The following is an 18,517-nucleotide window of genomic DNA, read 5'->3' as shown; positions in this document are numbered from 1 at the left end:
GTCGGGTTTTGCCACCGTGACTGTGCCCCTTCTCCCTTCTGTGCCTCAGTTGTCCCCAGTGTGAATAAAGTGGCACAGACAATGCTTGCTCCACTTGCCTCATAAAGCTGTGGTAATTATTCCTAGCGCTCCGACCACAGGTGCGTCCTTTCTTCCTCCCTCCTCCCTGTCCCTCAATCTCTCCCATTCTGGATGGAGAGCTTTGCTCCCCACCTTCATGGTGGTCCACACAAAGAACACTCACTTCTTTGATGAAATTCATAAAACGACCTCCAAAGCGCCAGGCTTTGTGGCGGTGACACTGCAGCGAATTGACGGTCATCTGCGGGGCCCGCTGGTAGCACACAGAGACGATGTGGACAGCATCATAGAGCAAGGCTGCATCTGTCTGGAATGGAAGGGCAGGGAGGGCAGAGGGGCTGAGAATAGCTTACCTAAGCCAAGGGGGCCCTCCCTTCTTTTCATCCTACCTACTGTCCCCTCCCACTCCTAATCACCCTCCTGTACTCAATCCTGGGGCTGCCAAAGGGCCCTGGAGCAAGAAGGATTCATTTATCCATGCCTCCATGTTATATGGAGTGACTGCTCCTGAACCATTCCAGGCCCATGGAGATCTCCTCTGCAACTCAGAGACAGAGAAAACTGAGGCAGAAGGCACAACATGGCACTCTCCCAGCACCAGGGCTCTAGGTCCTTATCTATCTTATCCCAACTACTAAATGTGGGACAGGCTGCCTAAGAACCCCACTGCTTCCTGGGGAAGTCCAGTCTGGTCTAATGGGACTGTTAGCTCACTTTTTCGGGGAAAAAGTCATCTGTCCCAACATAAGGGATAGAAAGGTGCCCCTATGCCACATTCACATGAACACACAGGCATCCAGACATGCTCACATCTCCATGCAGACACATGCAAGCACACTGATGTGTATACATACACAGACAGACTTAGACATGTACCTGCATACATGCTTTTATGCACATACACAAAACTATTTACATACATAATAGTCATACTATATAACATACATAGTACTCTACATATTTTGTCTTATTTAACACTTCTGTGTTTTAAGTATTATACTATTATTATCCCATTTTACTGATAAAGTGAGGCTTAGAGATGTTAGGTCCATGTCTACATAGCTAGTAAACACTGAAGATGGTATTTGAAACTAGGTCTTTCTGGTTCCAATTTCAGCACTCTCTACTATACCACACTGAATCTCTGTATGTATAGATATGGAAAAAAACACCCAAGTAGCTGCTTATTTGCACAAAACATGGTACGGTAGAAAAGAATACTATCCTGCTCTATAAATGAAAGAGGGCTAAATGAGACTGAATAGTCTTTAAGGGGCCTCTTGGTTCTAAATCTTTTCCTTCTCTGAAACATATACACATACAGGCACATATTTGCCTTATTGTGTTCATCCTTCATTTTCCAAGAGGACCATGACATCAGAGAAATGATGACATGACTTGAACTTGATACATGCTTGCACACAGTATGACACAGATGTCATGTTATTATTCTATATACACGTACAATCATGCACCTCTCTGTACACACAAAGCTTGTTTATACACAGGTATACTAGTTCACACACATACATATTAGAACACATATGCACATATGACGGGTGCCCTACTTTATTTGGTTATCTGCTCCTCCTTCTCCCTACCTCCCAACAGATAAATGCAGTAAAAGAGACACCCACCTTTGCTCTTCTGCCTGCCAGACTAGTACTGTCAGGAAGAGACTGGGATCCCACTTAGCCTCCTGGGGCTGAAGTCTTTGTGCCAGGCATGTAGATGATTGGCACAGACATAGTTCAAACTTGCCTCCCACTCAGTAGTGATTATCCCCCTAGGGTGATTCAAACTTCATCAAGGCCACTCCTGCCTGGTCACCATAATTATGGATGGGCTAGGAGAAACCCCTCCCTAGTTCCCCTGCTAGCTACTCTGCTCTGCCCTGCGCACCATCATCACCCCATCCAGCAAGCCAGACTCAGCCCGGGGTGCTGCCTGCAGCCTCTCCATGGACCACTTCTCTACAATGGCTGAGACGTGGGGGTTCTCCACATTGAGGATCCGGAACCCTGTTAGATTCACTCCAGAGTAGCGGTAGGGTTCTAAGTCTAATGCATAAAGGTCCTTTAAAAAGAGAGAGAGAAAAATCAGTTTAAATTATGTGTGAACACTCTTGTAAGCTGGTTGTCTCCTCTCCTCCTCCCAAGCGACTGGGAACAGACTAGGGAGGTGGCAAAGGTCAGTAGAAGAAACCATGGCCTTGGAGTCACTGGCAGCAGAGGGAGGCAAAGCACATAGCACAGTGTCTGGATCATAGTAGGTAAATGTGTATTCCCTTCCTTAAATCTCAATAAATAAAAATAGCTAACATTTATGTGGTACTTGGCACATATTATCTTGTATGATCTTCACAATAACCCTGGGAGGTAGAAGTGGGGCTTAGCCCAATGTCTGACACGTAGGAGGTGCTTAATAAATGTTTACTGACTGATTACTGTTATTATTTCCATTTCATAGATGAGGAAACTGAACTGAAATAGGTTAAGTGACTTGTCCACCTAGCATGTGTCAGGTAGGATTTGAACTCAGGTTCTGCTGCTTAGCAAATGAGTGATTTAGGGCAAATTATTTCTCCTCTCCTCTCAATTTCCTTATTTGTAAAGTAGTGACTAATATTCAAAATTATGTTCCTTGTAGACTGAATGCTTCATGGACAGATAGGTCGCAAGGGGTTGGATTTACTTCTAAACTTCCCCATCATCTCTCTTCAGCTCAGAAGGAAATGCTTCCTTCCTAGAAAGTAGGGAGAAAAAAGAACAAAAGTGGCAGATGTGAGTGGCCTAACAGGGCAGAGGGAAAAGCTTTGGCCTAAGAATCAGGAGACAGGGACTTATCTATTTGGCCTTGTCTACAGTCTCTTCCCCTTTGGGAGCCTCAATATCTTGCTCTGTAAAATGAGGTGGTTTGACTTATTGTTCTTGGAGGTTTTCTTCTAGTTTTGGTATTCTGTGTTCTATGACCATCTCTCCCAGCTACAAAATTCTGTACTTCATGTTCTAATGCTCTTTTAGCTCAGACATTTTTTCCCCTCCGAGCTCTGACATTTTCTGTTCTGAAAGTCCCTTCTAGCTCTGATATTCTCTGTTCTAAGCTCCCTCTCAGTTCTGATATTCTGTGTTCTAAAATCCCTCCCACCTCTGAAGTTCTATGTTTTAGGATCCCCCCCAGTTCTTACATTCTGTGTTCTAAGGCCCCTCTCAACTCTGACATTCTGTGTTCTAAGGCCCCTCCTAGCTCTGAAATTCTGTGTTCTAAGGCCCCTCCAAGCTCTGACATTCTGGGTTCTAGGATCCCTCCCAGCTTTGACATTCTGTGTTCTAAGGGCTCCTCAGCTCTGACATTCTATGTTCTAAGATTCTTCCCAGCTCTGACATTCTGTGTTATAAGGCCCCTCCCAGTTCTGACATTCTGGGTTCTAGGATCCCTCCCAGCTCTGAAATTCTGTGTTCAAAGGGTCCCTCAACTCTGACATTCTGGGTTCCAAGACCCCTCCCAGTTCTGACATTCTGGGTTCTATGGTCTCATCTGATATGACAGGGGCAGGAAACATTTCTGGATGAGAGACAAAAGAACTTGCAGGTCGTGTTGCTATCATATCTCTTCTCTCTCCAGAAGGTCTGGTACCTGAGTGGTGAGGGAGGTGGGGCCTTGAGGGAGCTTTTCTCTCCCCGCAATCTGCCTTGTCTCCCGTCCCTAGGCCCTGCTTGGTGTTGTACTAGGGCTATCCCAGTGGGGAATCAGGGGACTAATTAGGTTTGTTGGGACCCTTTGGTTGTATTTTACTTTCCACAGCTACAATTAACCCAGATTTTATCATCCAAGCTAGCCATATTTACAATTTTTCTGTTGAATTAATTATGTTCTGGAGGAGAGATGAAGGGTAATAAAACTCGGAGCACATAAAACAGAGACTGCCACACTGGTCTGGCTGCAGCGTGGCCTGAGATCTTCCTAATTGATACTAAATTCCCTTTGTTCTGCCTTCCCTCACAAATTCATCTTCCTTGGCCTTTTTTTAGAAGGGGAAAGGGAGGGGTCAGAAAGGGAGCAAAGGTTCATCTTTTCCAGAAGGTACATATCATAAGATTGTAGATTTAGGACTGGAAGGAGCCACCATCTATTCCAAACCTTCCATTTTACAGGAAAGGAAACTGAAGCCCAGACAGAGGAAGAGACAGATCCAGATAAGAAAAATGGCTTGCCCAAGGTAATCCAGCTAGTAAGTAGCACAGACACAAATGTCAGAAAAAAAGATCTCTTGGCTGACCTGGGCCAGCAGAACTAGAAATAGCACGTCTGTTGAAGCCTAGGACGTTCTGGAGTATGGAGAGTATGTATGTGGAGAGCAGGGAAGGTCTTACAGTTAGGTGATATAGTGGATGGATCACTGGGCTTGGAATCAGGAAGACCTCAGTTCAAATCTTGCCTTAGAAACTTAGAAGCTGTATGACCCTGGGCAAGTCATTTAACTTCTCTGTCCTTCAGTTTCCGTCTGTAAAATGAAGGGATTGGATCCAGTGTCCTCTAATGTGCCTTCGAGTTCCGAATATGTAATGTTATGCTTTTTCTGTGTGCATCCCCAATCCTTAACATAGTGCTTGGAACATAGTAAGTACATGATAAATGCCTTTTCATTCAATATAACTAAGAAATTCCCAACAAGTTGTTCCATTAGATCTAATACACACTTAAGAGCCTACTATGTGCAAAGCATGGTGGTGTGTGCTGGGGATATAAAAACAAAAATGAAAACATTCCTGCTATCAAGGAGCTATTCTGCTAGGGGTAGAAGAAAGAATACAGGTAAGTAAAGATGATGGGCAGCCAGGTGGCAAAGAAGATAAAGTGCAGGCCTGGAGTCCAGAAGACCTGGGTTCAAATCCAACCCCAGACACTTACTAGCTATGTGACCCTGGGCAACTCCTTTCACCTATTTGTCTCAATTTCCTCATTTGTAAAATGAGCTGGAGAAGGAATGGTAAACCACTCCTTTCAGCTTTGCCAAGGAAACCCCAAATGGGTCTCTCACAGAGTCAGACATGACTGAAAATGACTTAACAATAAAGGAAAAATGACATAATCTAAGGAAGGAAGAAAGAAAGTAAGTACTAAAAACTAGATGAACCAGGGAAGGCTTCATGTAGGAGACAGTTTTAAAGTCAAGCTTTGACAAAAGCTAAGAATTCTAAAAGAAAGAGGTAAAGTAGAAGAATGTTCCAGGCCTAGTGTACAGCCTGTGCTGTATGGAGGCAAGACTTGGAGTTCTGAGTCTAGAGAATAAGTTGACCAGTTACTTCAGAATGCAAAGGGTTAGAACAGGAATAAATCTGGAAAGGTGGGCTAGAGTTAGATTTGGTTTTAAACGCCAGGCTGAGAAGTTTGTATTTTGTTTTGGAGGTGACAGGGAGCCATTGAAGGTTTTTGAGCACAAGAGTGACACAGAGTTATGCTTTTAAGATTATTTTGGCAATAATGTAGTACAGAAGCCACATGAGATCCAGAGCACTTCTGAGTGAACCAGAATAAAATATAATAGGGAAATATTTAGTAAAATAAATAAAAAATACAATAAAACACAGATAATGTCAATGTGTACTTCTCTAAGTCAATATTTGGCCCATAGGCATAGTTATGCATGGTTTAGTGACCCTGTTTCTATTTGAGTTTGACACCACTTGGGTAGAAGTGGAGTGGAGGTGAAAGAGGTTGGAAGATGGGAAATGAATTAGGAGACCACTGACAAATTCTGGGTTAGAGAGGATAAAGGGCCTCATCAAGGATTGGGGCTGTGTGAAGGGAGAGAAGGAAACATTCATGGGACGGATTGTGTAGGTAGGCTCAAGATGTAGCAAATGATTCAATGTGAGGGAGAGTGAGGAGATAAGAATGACTTTGAGGTTGTGAACCTCAGTGACAATAAAAAAATGACTCCCTCATCAGAAATGGGGAAGTTTGGAGGATCAGGGATGCTACCTTGAGGAGCAGCTGCTCAATAGGAAAGGTCTTCAAACAGAGGCTAAATGACCATCTGTCCAAGATGTTGCAGGGCGAATTTCTGCTTAGATAAGGATTGGATTTACATGGCTTCCAAGTTTCCTTCCAGTTCTGTTCACTTCTTGCTTGAATGACCTTAGACAAGTCATTCAAGCTTTTAGGGTCTCATCACTAAAATAAGGAGGATGGACTTAGATGATATCTAAGGTCCCTTTCAGCTCTGAATCCTATGACTATCCACTGAAGGTCTTCATTCATTCTTAATTATGTTGATTCTATAGGAGGAGGTGAGTGGGAGCTGGAGTGTGGAGAGGCACACTGATCTTGGGGCAGGACAAATATTTCTCCCCCAAGAAAAAAGGCCTGCCTCCACCTTTTTTGAGCATTCTCACCTTTTGAAAGTCAGGGAAGGAGGTATGGTACCAATACCGATCTCTCTGATCTGCAATCTCCTCCATCTCCGGGGCTGTCTACCCCCCACCCCCCGCCCCCTCCTAAGCTGCACCTGTTTCTCAAGGGAGAAATCCCAGTCTTAGCATTTTTCTCAGAAACTGCATCAGAATGAGCCAATTCTGAGACAACATTAGGAGAGGAGGACGAGGGACAAGACAGCCGCTGGCAGAGAGAAGAAAGGCAGCTTTCGGCCCCTTGGCTCACAGCCACGTTTCTGCTGAATTTTTGGAAATCAAGCAAGTTTCTGCCTTTACAAAGGGTTCTGCTTAGAGACCAAGGTGGGGGAGTGGTAAATGGGGAATAGGGGATAGGGGGTCTCATTGGTGGGGGCTGGAGTAAAAGAAAGATTAGTAGGAGTAGGTGTGGTCAAGAAAGTTTGTTTCCATCACAAATCCTGCAGGTAGAAACCAGGTCTGTTCACTCCACAAGTTCAATAAACACTTCCTTATTGACTATAGCAGAGTAGGCAATACTCAATAAATGCCAACAGATTTTTTTTTTTAATTCAGGGTGGTTTGATTTTTTTTCCATATAGGGTCTTCTTAACTGCCAAAAAAAAGTGTTTTGAAAAAGGTTGGTTCCATCTTAACATCTCAAAACTTATGACTTTCCATAAGGCAGCACTGTCTCACTGAAAATCAGAGATGTGGACACAGCATTTTCCGAATATCCAGGCATCTTAAATAGTGCTAAGATAAACATTTCTTTAAGTGTTAATAGAGGAATCACAGGCTTCCATTTTGGGAAATGCTGGCTGGCAAAACAGATGCTTTCAGACAAATAAACAAAAAATGTTTGATTTGGGCTGTTGAGACTCATTTAAAGAACATGACAAGTTAAGCGTTAGAAACATATCTTCAGGACTGACTGGGCCATAATGAGACCTCTCTTCCCAAAATGATGATAATAATCAGATCTTGCATTTAAATAATATTTTATAATTTATAAGCTGTTTTCATATGCACTAACTCATGTGATCTTTGCAATGGTTCTGGGAGGAAGGATGATAGTGTCAGTGGTCACCTGGTTTAGCCCCCTTCCTTGAGGAAACTGAGGCTAAGGGAAGGAAAACAACCTGCCAACCACAATGATGGCAGCGGCAGCAGCTCACACTTCTGCAATGCTTTCCACCCAGTCACCCTCTGAAGTGGGCAGGGAAAATCCCCAAACTTACAGGTGGGGAAACTGAGGCTGGGGAAAGAAAATGACTTGCTAAGATTGTGACTTTAGCTACTTCTGTGGCAGAGTTATTCCTACTAGGGATATAGCATGACTCCTTTAGGACTTACAGAATCATAGAACTAGAGATCAAAGGGAATCATATATTTCATTGTATCCTATTCCCTTATTTTATGGATGAGGGAAAACTGAGGTTCAGAGAGGATGACTGGCCCAAGGTCACATGGGTAGTAGGTGGCAGGCAGGGTCAGGATTCTCTTCCAAAGCCAGGATGCTCTTTGCATCACATGCCTCTGGCTATCATCATTCTGGATGAAAAGCAATATCCAATCCTCATCATTACCTTGACACGTGTCACTGTTAGGATTCTTTTCACGGTCCTAATTTCTCTCCACAGCTGGATGGGGCCAGGACCTGGGGCACTATAGGCACTGAACTACTCACAACCTCCCTGCTTGGCAGGAAGTTGTAGCTCTGGATGCCAAATGTTGACACACTGTATTCAGTATCGACTGGGGACCTTTTAGAAACATTCAGTCTAACATAATAGACTAATTCATTAGCACCCCATGGGTCTAGCCAGGGAGATGCTGAAGCAAAAGCATCACAAGCTAGAAAAACACTGCCTTAAGGAATGACAGATTAAAATATCTTTCCCGTGATATAACTGTTAGTGCAGGGAAGTGGCATTAATTGTGATTGCTTATCTGTTAATTTATTATAATTCTTTTTTTTTTCCACCTCCAGGCATTTACCTACACATGACATGTACGAGGGGCTCAGCTGGGGCTGATTAATACGAGGTTATCTGCGAACGGCTTAGAGCTGCCTGGAATAGATAATGGCAGCCAGGGTAATTAAAATGTCTTCTGCATTTGAGAAATAAGTTTCAGTAATTTTTTAAATGGGCGAGTCTGTGACGTGGGTTTCCGAAAGGAAACAAGATGGATAGCTTTTCACTCCTGACCAAACACGTCTATTTTGGGCCAATTGCCAGGAGTAGACACGGAAGTGGGAAGGGAGCTCCGTTGTTGTACACGTAATTCAGTTCAATTAAACTGAATGCATTAAGTATCATATATTAAGTGCATATATTAAATATCTACTAGTTGTGATGTCAAGAGGTAGTGTGGCGTAATGGATAGAGGGCCAGCCTTAAAGCCGGGGATACCTGCGTTCAAGTCCTGTCTCTGAAGCATAGTGTAACCTGAGTCTTCAAATCCATTTGTATTGAACTCTATTGATGGAAACTGATTATTCAATGCTCTGAGCCTGTCTGGAAGGCAGAGTTGGTGAGAGCTTGGGAGAATAGAAATCTTGATCTTCTTGCTTCCAGCAGTTCTAGACTTTCTCCAGTTTCCGGAAGGGTAAGAAAGACTCAGGGAAGAACCTGCAATGATCAAGGTGCCAGCTCCTTTACATGTCATTATGTCAGGTGGTGAAACGACTAGAACTCTGTTTCTGGGTTGAAGAAGAACCAAGTTCAAATGCAGCCTCAGATACTAGCTGTGTGACCTTCAGCAAGCCACTTAACTTCTTTCTGCCTCAGTTTCCTCAACTGTAAAAATGCAGATAATAATAGCACCTACTTCTCAGGGTTGTTGTGAGGATCAGATGAGAAAATATTTGTAAACACTTTGCACAATGACTAGCATATAGGAAGTGCTTAATGAATGCTTGTTGACTAGGTTATAGAAGAGTTGCTGGTCTACATTAGTGGAGGGGGTTTCCATATCAGGAGTTTGCTGAACAAATGGAATCACAACTCAGAGACAATTTTAAAAAGTGAGGTGTTGTGCTAGGCTCTAGGAATGCAAAAAAAAAAAAAAAGAGGCAATATGAGCACCCTCCTCAGGAAGGTTACATTATACTAGGGGAACCAATCATGTGTACAAAGTGAGTAGAGAAAAAGGGAAATTGAGGAGGGAGAGAACCCTTCAGGTCTTCAGGCAGCCGAGACTGCTTAAGAGTAGAGGCAGACGCAAAGGATGCCAGGACCCTGGTGATTCCCTGACTCCCTCCTCATGTTAACTTTGCTTGGAGTCTGGTTCACAGCAGTTGGCCCAGGGCGGGATCTTTATGCTAAATATGGTGGGCTGGGCTGGGTGTGGTTTTTTGTTTGTCCTTGGTTTTGAAGAGGACCAATGAATGGACTATAATGGACCAGGATGTAGCAGATGACCTTGGCATCTTTGATATCTGACCAAATTCTAAGTACTCCACGATGCCTGCTTCTGTCCCCTTCATAACTGTTGGAACAAATTGTTCTCATCTGCCCATTCTACCAAGTGTGGTATAACAATCCTGGAGTCTCCAGGCCAAGATCAGAGACCAGTCCTTTTCTACTGTTTCCCTCAGTGGTCTGGCGAATGGGGCCAAGGAAAAGACCCTTCTCCTGTTAGGGTTACTTAGGGGGCAGGTCCAAGAAGAGAAGCTGTGGGTTGGGAGGAGAATCTCCTAATTCAATACCAAAGGCATGAAAACAAGGCCAAGGGTAGGGCAGGACTGGACTAAATAACAAGAAAAGGAAGAGCCAGTGAGTCGGTGGGCAGAGTGGTAGCAGGGCACAAGAAAGGCAGACCTCTGACAACAGCTTGGAGCCAGAAGACTAGGGAAGGCCAGAAAAACCATTAGCCACGCCAAAGAAGTGATCTCTTCCTTCCCTGATATCCTCTGCAGCACTAAGGACAAAAAATTGCTTTGTGGTTTTTCAGTCATGTCTGACTCTTCATGACCCCATTTGGGGTTTCCTTGGCAAAGATACTAGAGTGGTTTGCCATTTTCTTCTCCAGCTCATTTTACAGATAAGGAACTGAGGCAAACAGGGTTAACACGGGTTAGTTAACAGAGTCACACAGCTAGTCAGTGTCTGAAGTCAGATTTAAACTCAGGAAGATGTCTTCTTGACTTCAGGTCCAGTGCTCTGCGTCCCATGGTGCCCCCTAACTGCCCAAGGGCAAGGAGAAGTCCTAATAAAGCCATGGGTCAGAATCTGAGAGTGAGTGAAAGAAGAGTAAATGACATCCAGCAGAATCCCCAGAGTGTTGAAAAGTAGAACATTCTACCTCCCCAGGAGCCACAACACTTGTGGCAATTTCTCTACCATCCTTGGACAGAGCAAAAAAGGCATGTACAGCATAGTCTACTGGGAAAATAATAACAATAATGATAATAATAATTAGTATTCATATTTAAATTTTAAGTTTTGCAAAACATTTTGCAAATACTGCATCATTTAATTCTCACAGTTCTGGGAGATAGTTTTTATTTATCTCCATTTTATGGATGAGGAAACTGAGGCACGCAGAGATTAAGTGACTTGCCCACAGTAACCAAGCTACAAGGTGTCTGGGAGTAGTTTTGAATCCAGAACTTCTTGATTCCAGACCCAGCACAGCATCTAAGTTGTAATCCCAGAGTAGGATCATAGGAGCACAGATTTAGAGATCGAAGGGACTCTATAGGTCACCTAGCCCATCTTACAGGATGTTGAACTTATGATCAGGAAGGCCTGTGTTCAAATCTTGCCTGGGACACTTAAGTAGATGTGTGACCCTAGGCAAGTCAATTCACTATTCAATATCTACATCTGTAAAATGGGAATGATCATAGCTTCTATTTCATAGGTTTGTTTTCAGCATCACTTTGTATGCTTAAACTTAAAATTGTAATTATTATTTATTATTATCATTATCATCATTATTATAGGGAAGGAACTGACTGAAGTGAAATGACTTGTCCAAAATCCCAAAGGGATAGTGCCAGAGACAGAATTTGAATTGAGGTCCCCTCACTCTAAATCTAACACTCTTTCCAAGCTACTTGATATTTTTCTACCTGTGGAACCTTGAAGGAATCACTATTTCTCTCCAGGCCTCGGTTTGCCCATCTGTAAAATGGGAAGACCAGACTACATCATCTCCAAATTTCCTTCCAGTTCTAAGTTCCATGATCCTACCAGGGATTCTACCATGCAATGTCCTCTGGTGTTCTCAAGATGCCTGAAGTTGCTATCTTTCCTGGGTATCCCTCTCTGTGGTTGTCTTCTCCTGTGCTAATGCTTGGGGAGGGACATGGCACGCTGGAAGGATCCTTTCCTGGGAAAGGAAGCAGTACAAAGACCTGAGCTCCTGGCCACTTCCCTGGATCCCAGAGTGGGGCACGGATTAAGGTAATAGAACACCCATGAAGCTCTAGGTCTTCTCTAAGTGGAAAGTTCCTGCTTTCAGGGGTGGATTCTACCCCCCAGGGATCCCCAGGGCTTCCCCATGCCAGCCTGACCCGTCTGGCTGCTGGGTAGAGCTGAAGCCCAGCAGGCTGAGACTCCACAGTCTAATCAAAACACAGAAGGTTAATGAAGGAACTAGCTCACAGTCTGCCATCTTCCGCTGGAGTTGCCTGACCTACAACACTCCCCAGGGATTGGCTTGATAATCTAATAGGTCTCAGGTAGTTGTTGTTGTGTGTGTGTGTGTTGGGTTTTGTTTTTTTCCTTTCCTCTCCTTTCCATCTCTTCATGTCTAGGACTGTGGGTCTCGCCATAGAAATTCAAATTGGTTGGTGCCCGTGGTGATTAGGAAACAGGTTTGAAGTCGGAGGAGAATGAACAACTTCAAAGGAAGCCTTGGCTACTAAAGAGCTCAGGCCCCTGGTGGTCCCGCCCGCAGTGCCCGCCAGAGTCCCGGCCAACGAGAGAGGAGTCTGCAGACACTGTCTGTCAAAGAGGAACCCAAGGCCCCCACAAAAAGCCGGCCAGATTTCAAACGTTCTCGGCGTGCTCAGGGCTATGCATTATGCATCTCCGAGAGAGGGAGAGGGAGAGGAGGCTGACTAAATATTGATGAAGTAGAGGCCGCCTCCAGCTTTCTGATGCGCCCAGAGGCCCCCTGGGCTCGTTGGGTTCGGGCGGGTTCCACCCCCCAGCCCCTCCACCCTCCCCGTAACACAGCAAGAGAAATCATGGAAAACATTCCAAGATCAGAAAAGAGCATGGTCGTCCACACCATGGGTCAGAATGGGCCTGTGCAGCCATGTGGCTGGTTGTGTGGGCAGTGTCAGGGGGGCAGGGCCCTGGCCGGAGGCTTGTTTGCAGCTTCCCCAAAGTAAACTCCCGGAGGCCGTTACAACCCCACATTCGGTGGGACTGTAGCCGAGCCTACACGTCAGACCATCTGCCCAGGAACTGTTAGGTAACCACTGTCTGTGTGGAAACCAGCACTCCAGGCTCTTAGCTGCTGGCGATTCTGACTGCTCCCTTTCCAAGCCTTCAGAAGGACAACTTCAGGGTGTTGTTTCTGAGCCTGGCTAGAAAGGGGGAATATATTCGGGCCCTGGTGCTCCACAGAACTTCATTCACCCCACCTTTGTGACCCTCTGGGTCAGAGCTTCAGAATTCAATCTTTAGAAAAATGAGTCACCTTGTATATCTGGGGAAGCACTGAGCCCTTGCTGGGTAGGAGTGAGTGTGTGTGTGTGTGTGTGTGTGTGTGTGTGTGTGTGTGTGTGTGTGTGTGTGTGTGTGTGTGTGTGTGTTGTGTAAGGTGGGGTGTCCAATCTGGTCATTTCCCTGCAAGTGGCAGCTGCTGATGGAAATCTGCCCCAGGCCAGTCTGGCTGAACTCTACTTTGAGTGAGCGGTTTCAGTGTCTCCCACTCAGTCCTCCTCCCTATTGTCATTGTTAATACTCTAATCTCTAATTGCTTGCAGCTGCCAAGAGTAGCAACTCTGTGACCCTCTGGCACCAAGTCCCAACTAAAATCCCACCTTCTGTCGGAGGCCTTTCTCAATCTCTCAATTTTAGTGCCTCCCCCTTTTTTTGATTACTTCCTGTTTATTCTGTATATACATATATATGTATATATGTATGCATGTAGGTATGTGTGTGTATGTATGTGTGTATATATAAATGTGTGTGTGTGTGTGTATATATATATATATATACACATATGTTTGCATGTTGTCCCCTCTATTAGACTCTAGCCTTCTTGAGGGCAGGGACTGACTTTGAGCCTTTGTTTGTTACCTAAATGCACAGTGCCTGGCACATAGCAGCTTCTTAATAAATGCTTACTGACTACATGATTGAGCCACAAGTCATCTGTTTTCTGAACACTCTTAAATGTCCCCAAAGGGCTAATCCTGGTGGAAGAAAATGGGATGGGCAAAGGAGGGGAGAGGGGTAAGAGAGAGGAGGAGTAGGAAAAGAAAGAGAAACATGAAAGGAAGGAAGGGAAAAATGTGGAGGAGAAGAAAGGGGGAAGAAGGGGTGGAGTATTTGATGCAATCCACGTGGTTCCAATCTGCATGCAAGGTACAAAGGGGCTGAGGAAGGGTCATCATCACATGACAGAAATGCCTGGAAGAGCTGCTCAGCCTTTTTCAAGCCCAGGATTCTTCAGCTTTCTCTCAGAAGGAAACAAAATGTCAACGTCCTTCATAGAAAGGATATTAACAATGCAGATGTTAAGGTTGCTATGACTCAATACAAGTTTGTTTGTTTTTTTTTAAATGAGCATGTGAGATATTCAGTCTTTAAAAACTCATTTTCCAGCCAAACTAATTTCCTTACTGTTCTCTGAACTCAGTATTCCATCCCCCACTATGCTTTTGCAAAGGCTGGCCTGAATCCTAAGCTTCCTCCAAGGCTTTGCCCATCTACTGCCTTCTCCTGGAATCCTGTCCTACTCTCCCAAACTATTTGGTATTTTTTCCCTAAGCGAATGATCACATATATAGGTATCTGTTTATGTGACATATACTCTGGTACAATGTAAGCTTCCTGAGGGCAAGGACCGCTTTTTTCCTTTCTTTCATCCACTACACAGCCAGTAGAATGGATAGAGAGCTGGCCCTTGGAGATTGGAAGACATGGGTCAAGTATCACCACTGGCACATGACCCTGGGCAAGACATTCAACTTGTTAATGCTTTTGACAGGACTCTCAATTGAAGAGAAGGTGTGCTGGTGGAGGGAGTATCCTCATTGGGGAGTTCACTATTCTAAGAAAATCTCTTTTGTCTCCCTATTTGTCTCTCTGGTGACTAGCCCATAGTAGGCTTTTAAAAAATACATTTTAGCTGGATTGGACCCTGCAAGGCAACAGATCTGATTTCTATATGGGCAAGAGTTTGTTTATTCTACTTTTCTTTCCACTTCAGCACACAGGCCAGGTCATCTGTACAGGCTGGTTGGTCTGTCAGGAGGCGATTTCCCAACAAAGGGACATGATGTCAATATCTTAAGTAAATTTACATATGTAGCATTCTACTTTCTGTCCTGGACTGAGATATCCATGGGAAAGGACATCTAGTCCATGCTGGAACCTGTGAGGAATATAGACCATTGTTTCTCAACCAAAACCTGTCAGAAAGATGTCCCTGGTGTGTCCTGACAGTCTCTGTGATCTGGCCACTATTAATTTGGGACCAGCAAGTATGAAGATGGCAGTGACTATGGCAGAATAAGTAGGGAGGAGAGTTCATGTGTGTGCAGGTGTGTGTGAATATACCTAGAGGAGAGGACATGTACATACAATATTGTTGTTCTTGAAGAGAACGTCAAGGAAATGATGATATGACTTGCAGCTGACTATGATTTGAGGGAGGGCTGTGCACAGTCACCAGCCTCACTTTCTCCTCCAGAGCCCTCTGAGTCCAGTAGCCAGACATTCATCAGGATTAGTGGAGATGGCTGAGGACGCAATGGGAGACCCTGGAGATCCCGGCCCTTTTAGGCTAAGACTTTTTCAGGTTCTCACTTTGAGTGAGGTACCACCCATTCAGTGAATAAACAGGCCTCTTTAAGAAGTGAGTCAATATACTATATTGACCATATAGTATATATACTGTAGTATGTACTATACTGTATATAGAATACATATTAATATGTACATAAATTCATTATATAAATATTTGTACAAATAAAAAATATAAACTCCTTTATTGAGCTTTTACAACCCCATCAACCTGGCCCTAAGCGATCTTTCTGATCTCTTTGGACATTGTTACATTTCTATATTCCTCCCACTCCTGCATTTAGTGATACAGCTGGGCTGGCTTTCATTCTGTCCTTCACATCTCTCCATCTCTCATCTCTGTGACTTTGCACTGGCAGTACCCTCATGCTTGGAATGTGCTTCCTCCTTAACCCCTGCCCCCTAGAATCCTGGAAATGAAGCTCGGGCACCAGCGTCTACCTGGGACCTGGGTGAGCCCTCCAGTGCCCTCCCTCCAAACTACTACTGTGTGGGTAGAGAGACAGATGATGTGTGTGCTTCTACAACGTAGTCGTTGTCTCCTTCATTAGAATGTAAGCCCATTGCCAGGAAGTGTTATTTCATTCTTTGTGCTTGTGTCTGTAGTACCTAGCATAGGGCTTGGCACATAGTAAGTGCTTAATAAATACCTGCTGGTCGTGTGTATGTGTGTGTGTGTGTGTGTAAGTGTAACTATGTGAGCATTAGATGATGAAGGGAAAAGTAAGTTAGGGTACAGATGGTCAAATCAGTTGGGAGTGGGGCAGACATTCTTTAAATCCTAAGGTTTGCAAAACCCTTTATCTACATTCTGTCATTTGGTCCTCACAATAATCCCCTGAGATGTGGGCTATTATTATTTCCATTTTACATATGAAGAAACTGAGGCTCGGAGAAGTAGTTACTTGCCCAAAATTGCACCAGTAAGTGTCTGAGTTGGGTTTAGATCCAGGTCGTTCCACTAGAGCACACTGCCTCTCAATGACTGAGGAAATACCAATCTATTTGGTACAAGGGGACTGTGGAGTTAGGGCCTGCATTCCAGGAGCTTCAGTCATTTTCAGGGCTCATCTCAAGTATAAGACTTTCACCAGAAGCCAGGGCTCAACGTAGCAGCCAGAGACCTTGCTTGACATACTTGAATCCTCAAAGTCACGTGGCCATCATTGGGAAAAGTTAAAACCAAACCAAAGTTTCTCCAGGCATTCTCCCCTCCCCAGACCAAGCTTTCCTCTCACTGAGCCCCAAATCCCCTCAGGGCAGTAAATACATTTTGAACCTAAGTAAGTTGCCTTCCCAAATCCTTCCCTCAACACCCCCTTCAAACCTAGGGGAGGTCATACTTTACCAGAGTTGTGAAGATGAAGTGGTAGTACTCCGTCATCATCCCCATCGCCATGGCCTTTGGGAGAGAAGAAGGCGGAGTTAGCATCAGTCCATCGTGGCCTGGTCCCTAGAAGCTGGACATCACCTCTTCCACACCAGTGCCCACCTCTGCCTCCCTCAACCCCCGCTGCGCCTATAAGACGTCCTGTTTATTTTATTTAAAAGGAGAACCCACTCAGTTACTTCCATAATACAACCAAGTTAGAAATTGATTTCAAAGTTACAAGTTTTTAAAAGTAAACCAAATTATCTTCCTCCCTCCGATGCTAGGATAACACATTACCATTCCCAAAGTAGGTATATAGGTCTTCATCGAAGCTGTGGAGGAAACCAGGGTATGTGTATGAGGGATGGGGGAAGGAAGGAAGGAAGGAAGGAAGGAAGGAAGGAAGGAAGGAAGGAAGGAAGGAAGGAAGGAAGACTAGTCATTTTTCAATTGGATCAAATTATACTCCCAGCAGGGGGAGGGTCTTTCTTGAGGCATCCACATTCTATTGCCCAGGTTCACTTGTGTTGAAAGTCACCCAAGAGTAAAGTGGCTAGAGATCCAGTGCTTCCACTAAGTAGCATTTTCCTCTGGTCACAAAATGAGCCCATACAAGGATCTTCTGTCTCATGAATATTATAATATATGAGCAGCGTAACATATGAGATATGAGTAGTGCTGTAACATGTAAGCAGAACATGGCAGACATCAGGTGAGTGGGGTGCTATCTTCTCCTAAGATCTAGGGGAAGATGTTTTCCCACTCTTTCATTGGGGTCCTCACTGCTGTAAGAGCTTACTCTGGAGTTGCTCCAGAGCATAATGCCCTAGCTTTGGGCATGTCACCTTAGGCTGCTGATCTTTCTGGTTCACTTTGGGTAGGAGTTCTAGAATTACCTGCCTTGGTTTTGGCAGACTGAACCACCAACCCACTGAGGATGACCTACTGTGGTAGGGGCAATAAGCTGTTGAACATGAGGCTTCTTCATTTCATCAGGAAAGTTGCAGTAGATGTTATTTTCCTCCCTTACTCTCTCACTTTGACAGTCTCCCACTTTGTATCTATAAGATGTTGGAATACCATAATTTCAAGAAAACAAACAACAAAAGGGGCCACCCATTTAAACCATTTTGTCTGCATAGTCTTCCTCCTCCCAACAAGGTAATTCAATTCATTAAACAATTATTAAGTGCTTACTATGTGTCAGGCACTGTGCTGATTGTTAGGGATACAAAAAATGGCAAAAGATAGTTCCTGCCCTCAAGGAGCTTAAAATCTAATGGAGGAGAAAACAAACAAATACAAAGCAAGATGCACACACACACACACACACACACACACACACACACACATATATATATATACATATATACACACACCCCACACACATATATAATGTATGTATATATGTGTGTATGTGTGTGTATACACATTTGATAAACAGAAAATCAGCAGAGGAAAGAGCTGGCTACTGATCCATCCTCACTACTTAGCAGCTGGGGATTGGGCTGCAGAATACCTGGGCTCTTGTTCCTTGCTCTATCACTTACTAGCTTAGATGGCTTTAAACAAGGCATTTCCCCTCTAAGCTTCCAATTCTCTGTAAGCTGAGATGAGATTCAACTGTTGGGCCATAGAGTTAGTACAAAGAGTTCATATCAAATCAGGCATAT

At 44.2% G+C, this 18,517-nt stretch overlaps 1 protein-coding gene across 1 annotated transcript in view; it reads right to left on the bottom strand.

The window, feature by feature from the left end:
* GRIK3 (glutamate ionotropic receptor kainate type subunit 3) overlaps positions 1-18,517 on the bottom strand; it is a 316,008-nt gene that overhangs the window by 97,173 nt on the left and 200,318 nt on the right. The window contains exons 5-7 of the mRNA XM_072610019.1: positions 16,821-16,874; positions 1,984-2,157; positions 245-388 (exon numbers count right to left, since the gene is read on the bottom strand). Of these exons, the coding sequence (XP_072466120.1) occupies positions 245-388; positions 1,984-2,157; positions 16,821-16,874 (372 nt within the window). The remainder of the gene's footprint in view (positions 1-244; positions 389-1,983; positions 2,158-16,820; positions 16,875-18,517) is intronic.

This window comes from Notamacropus eugenii, chromosome 5 (assembly GCF_028372415.1).
Source record: "Notamacropus eugenii isolate mMacEug1 chromosome 5, mMacEug1.pri_v2, whole genome shotgun sequence".
Taxonomy (NCBI): domain Eukaryota; kingdom Metazoa; phylum Chordata; class Mammalia; order Diprotodontia; family Macropodidae; genus Notamacropus; species Notamacropus eugenii.
This window is presented reverse-complemented; position numbering and strand designations above follow the sequence as displayed.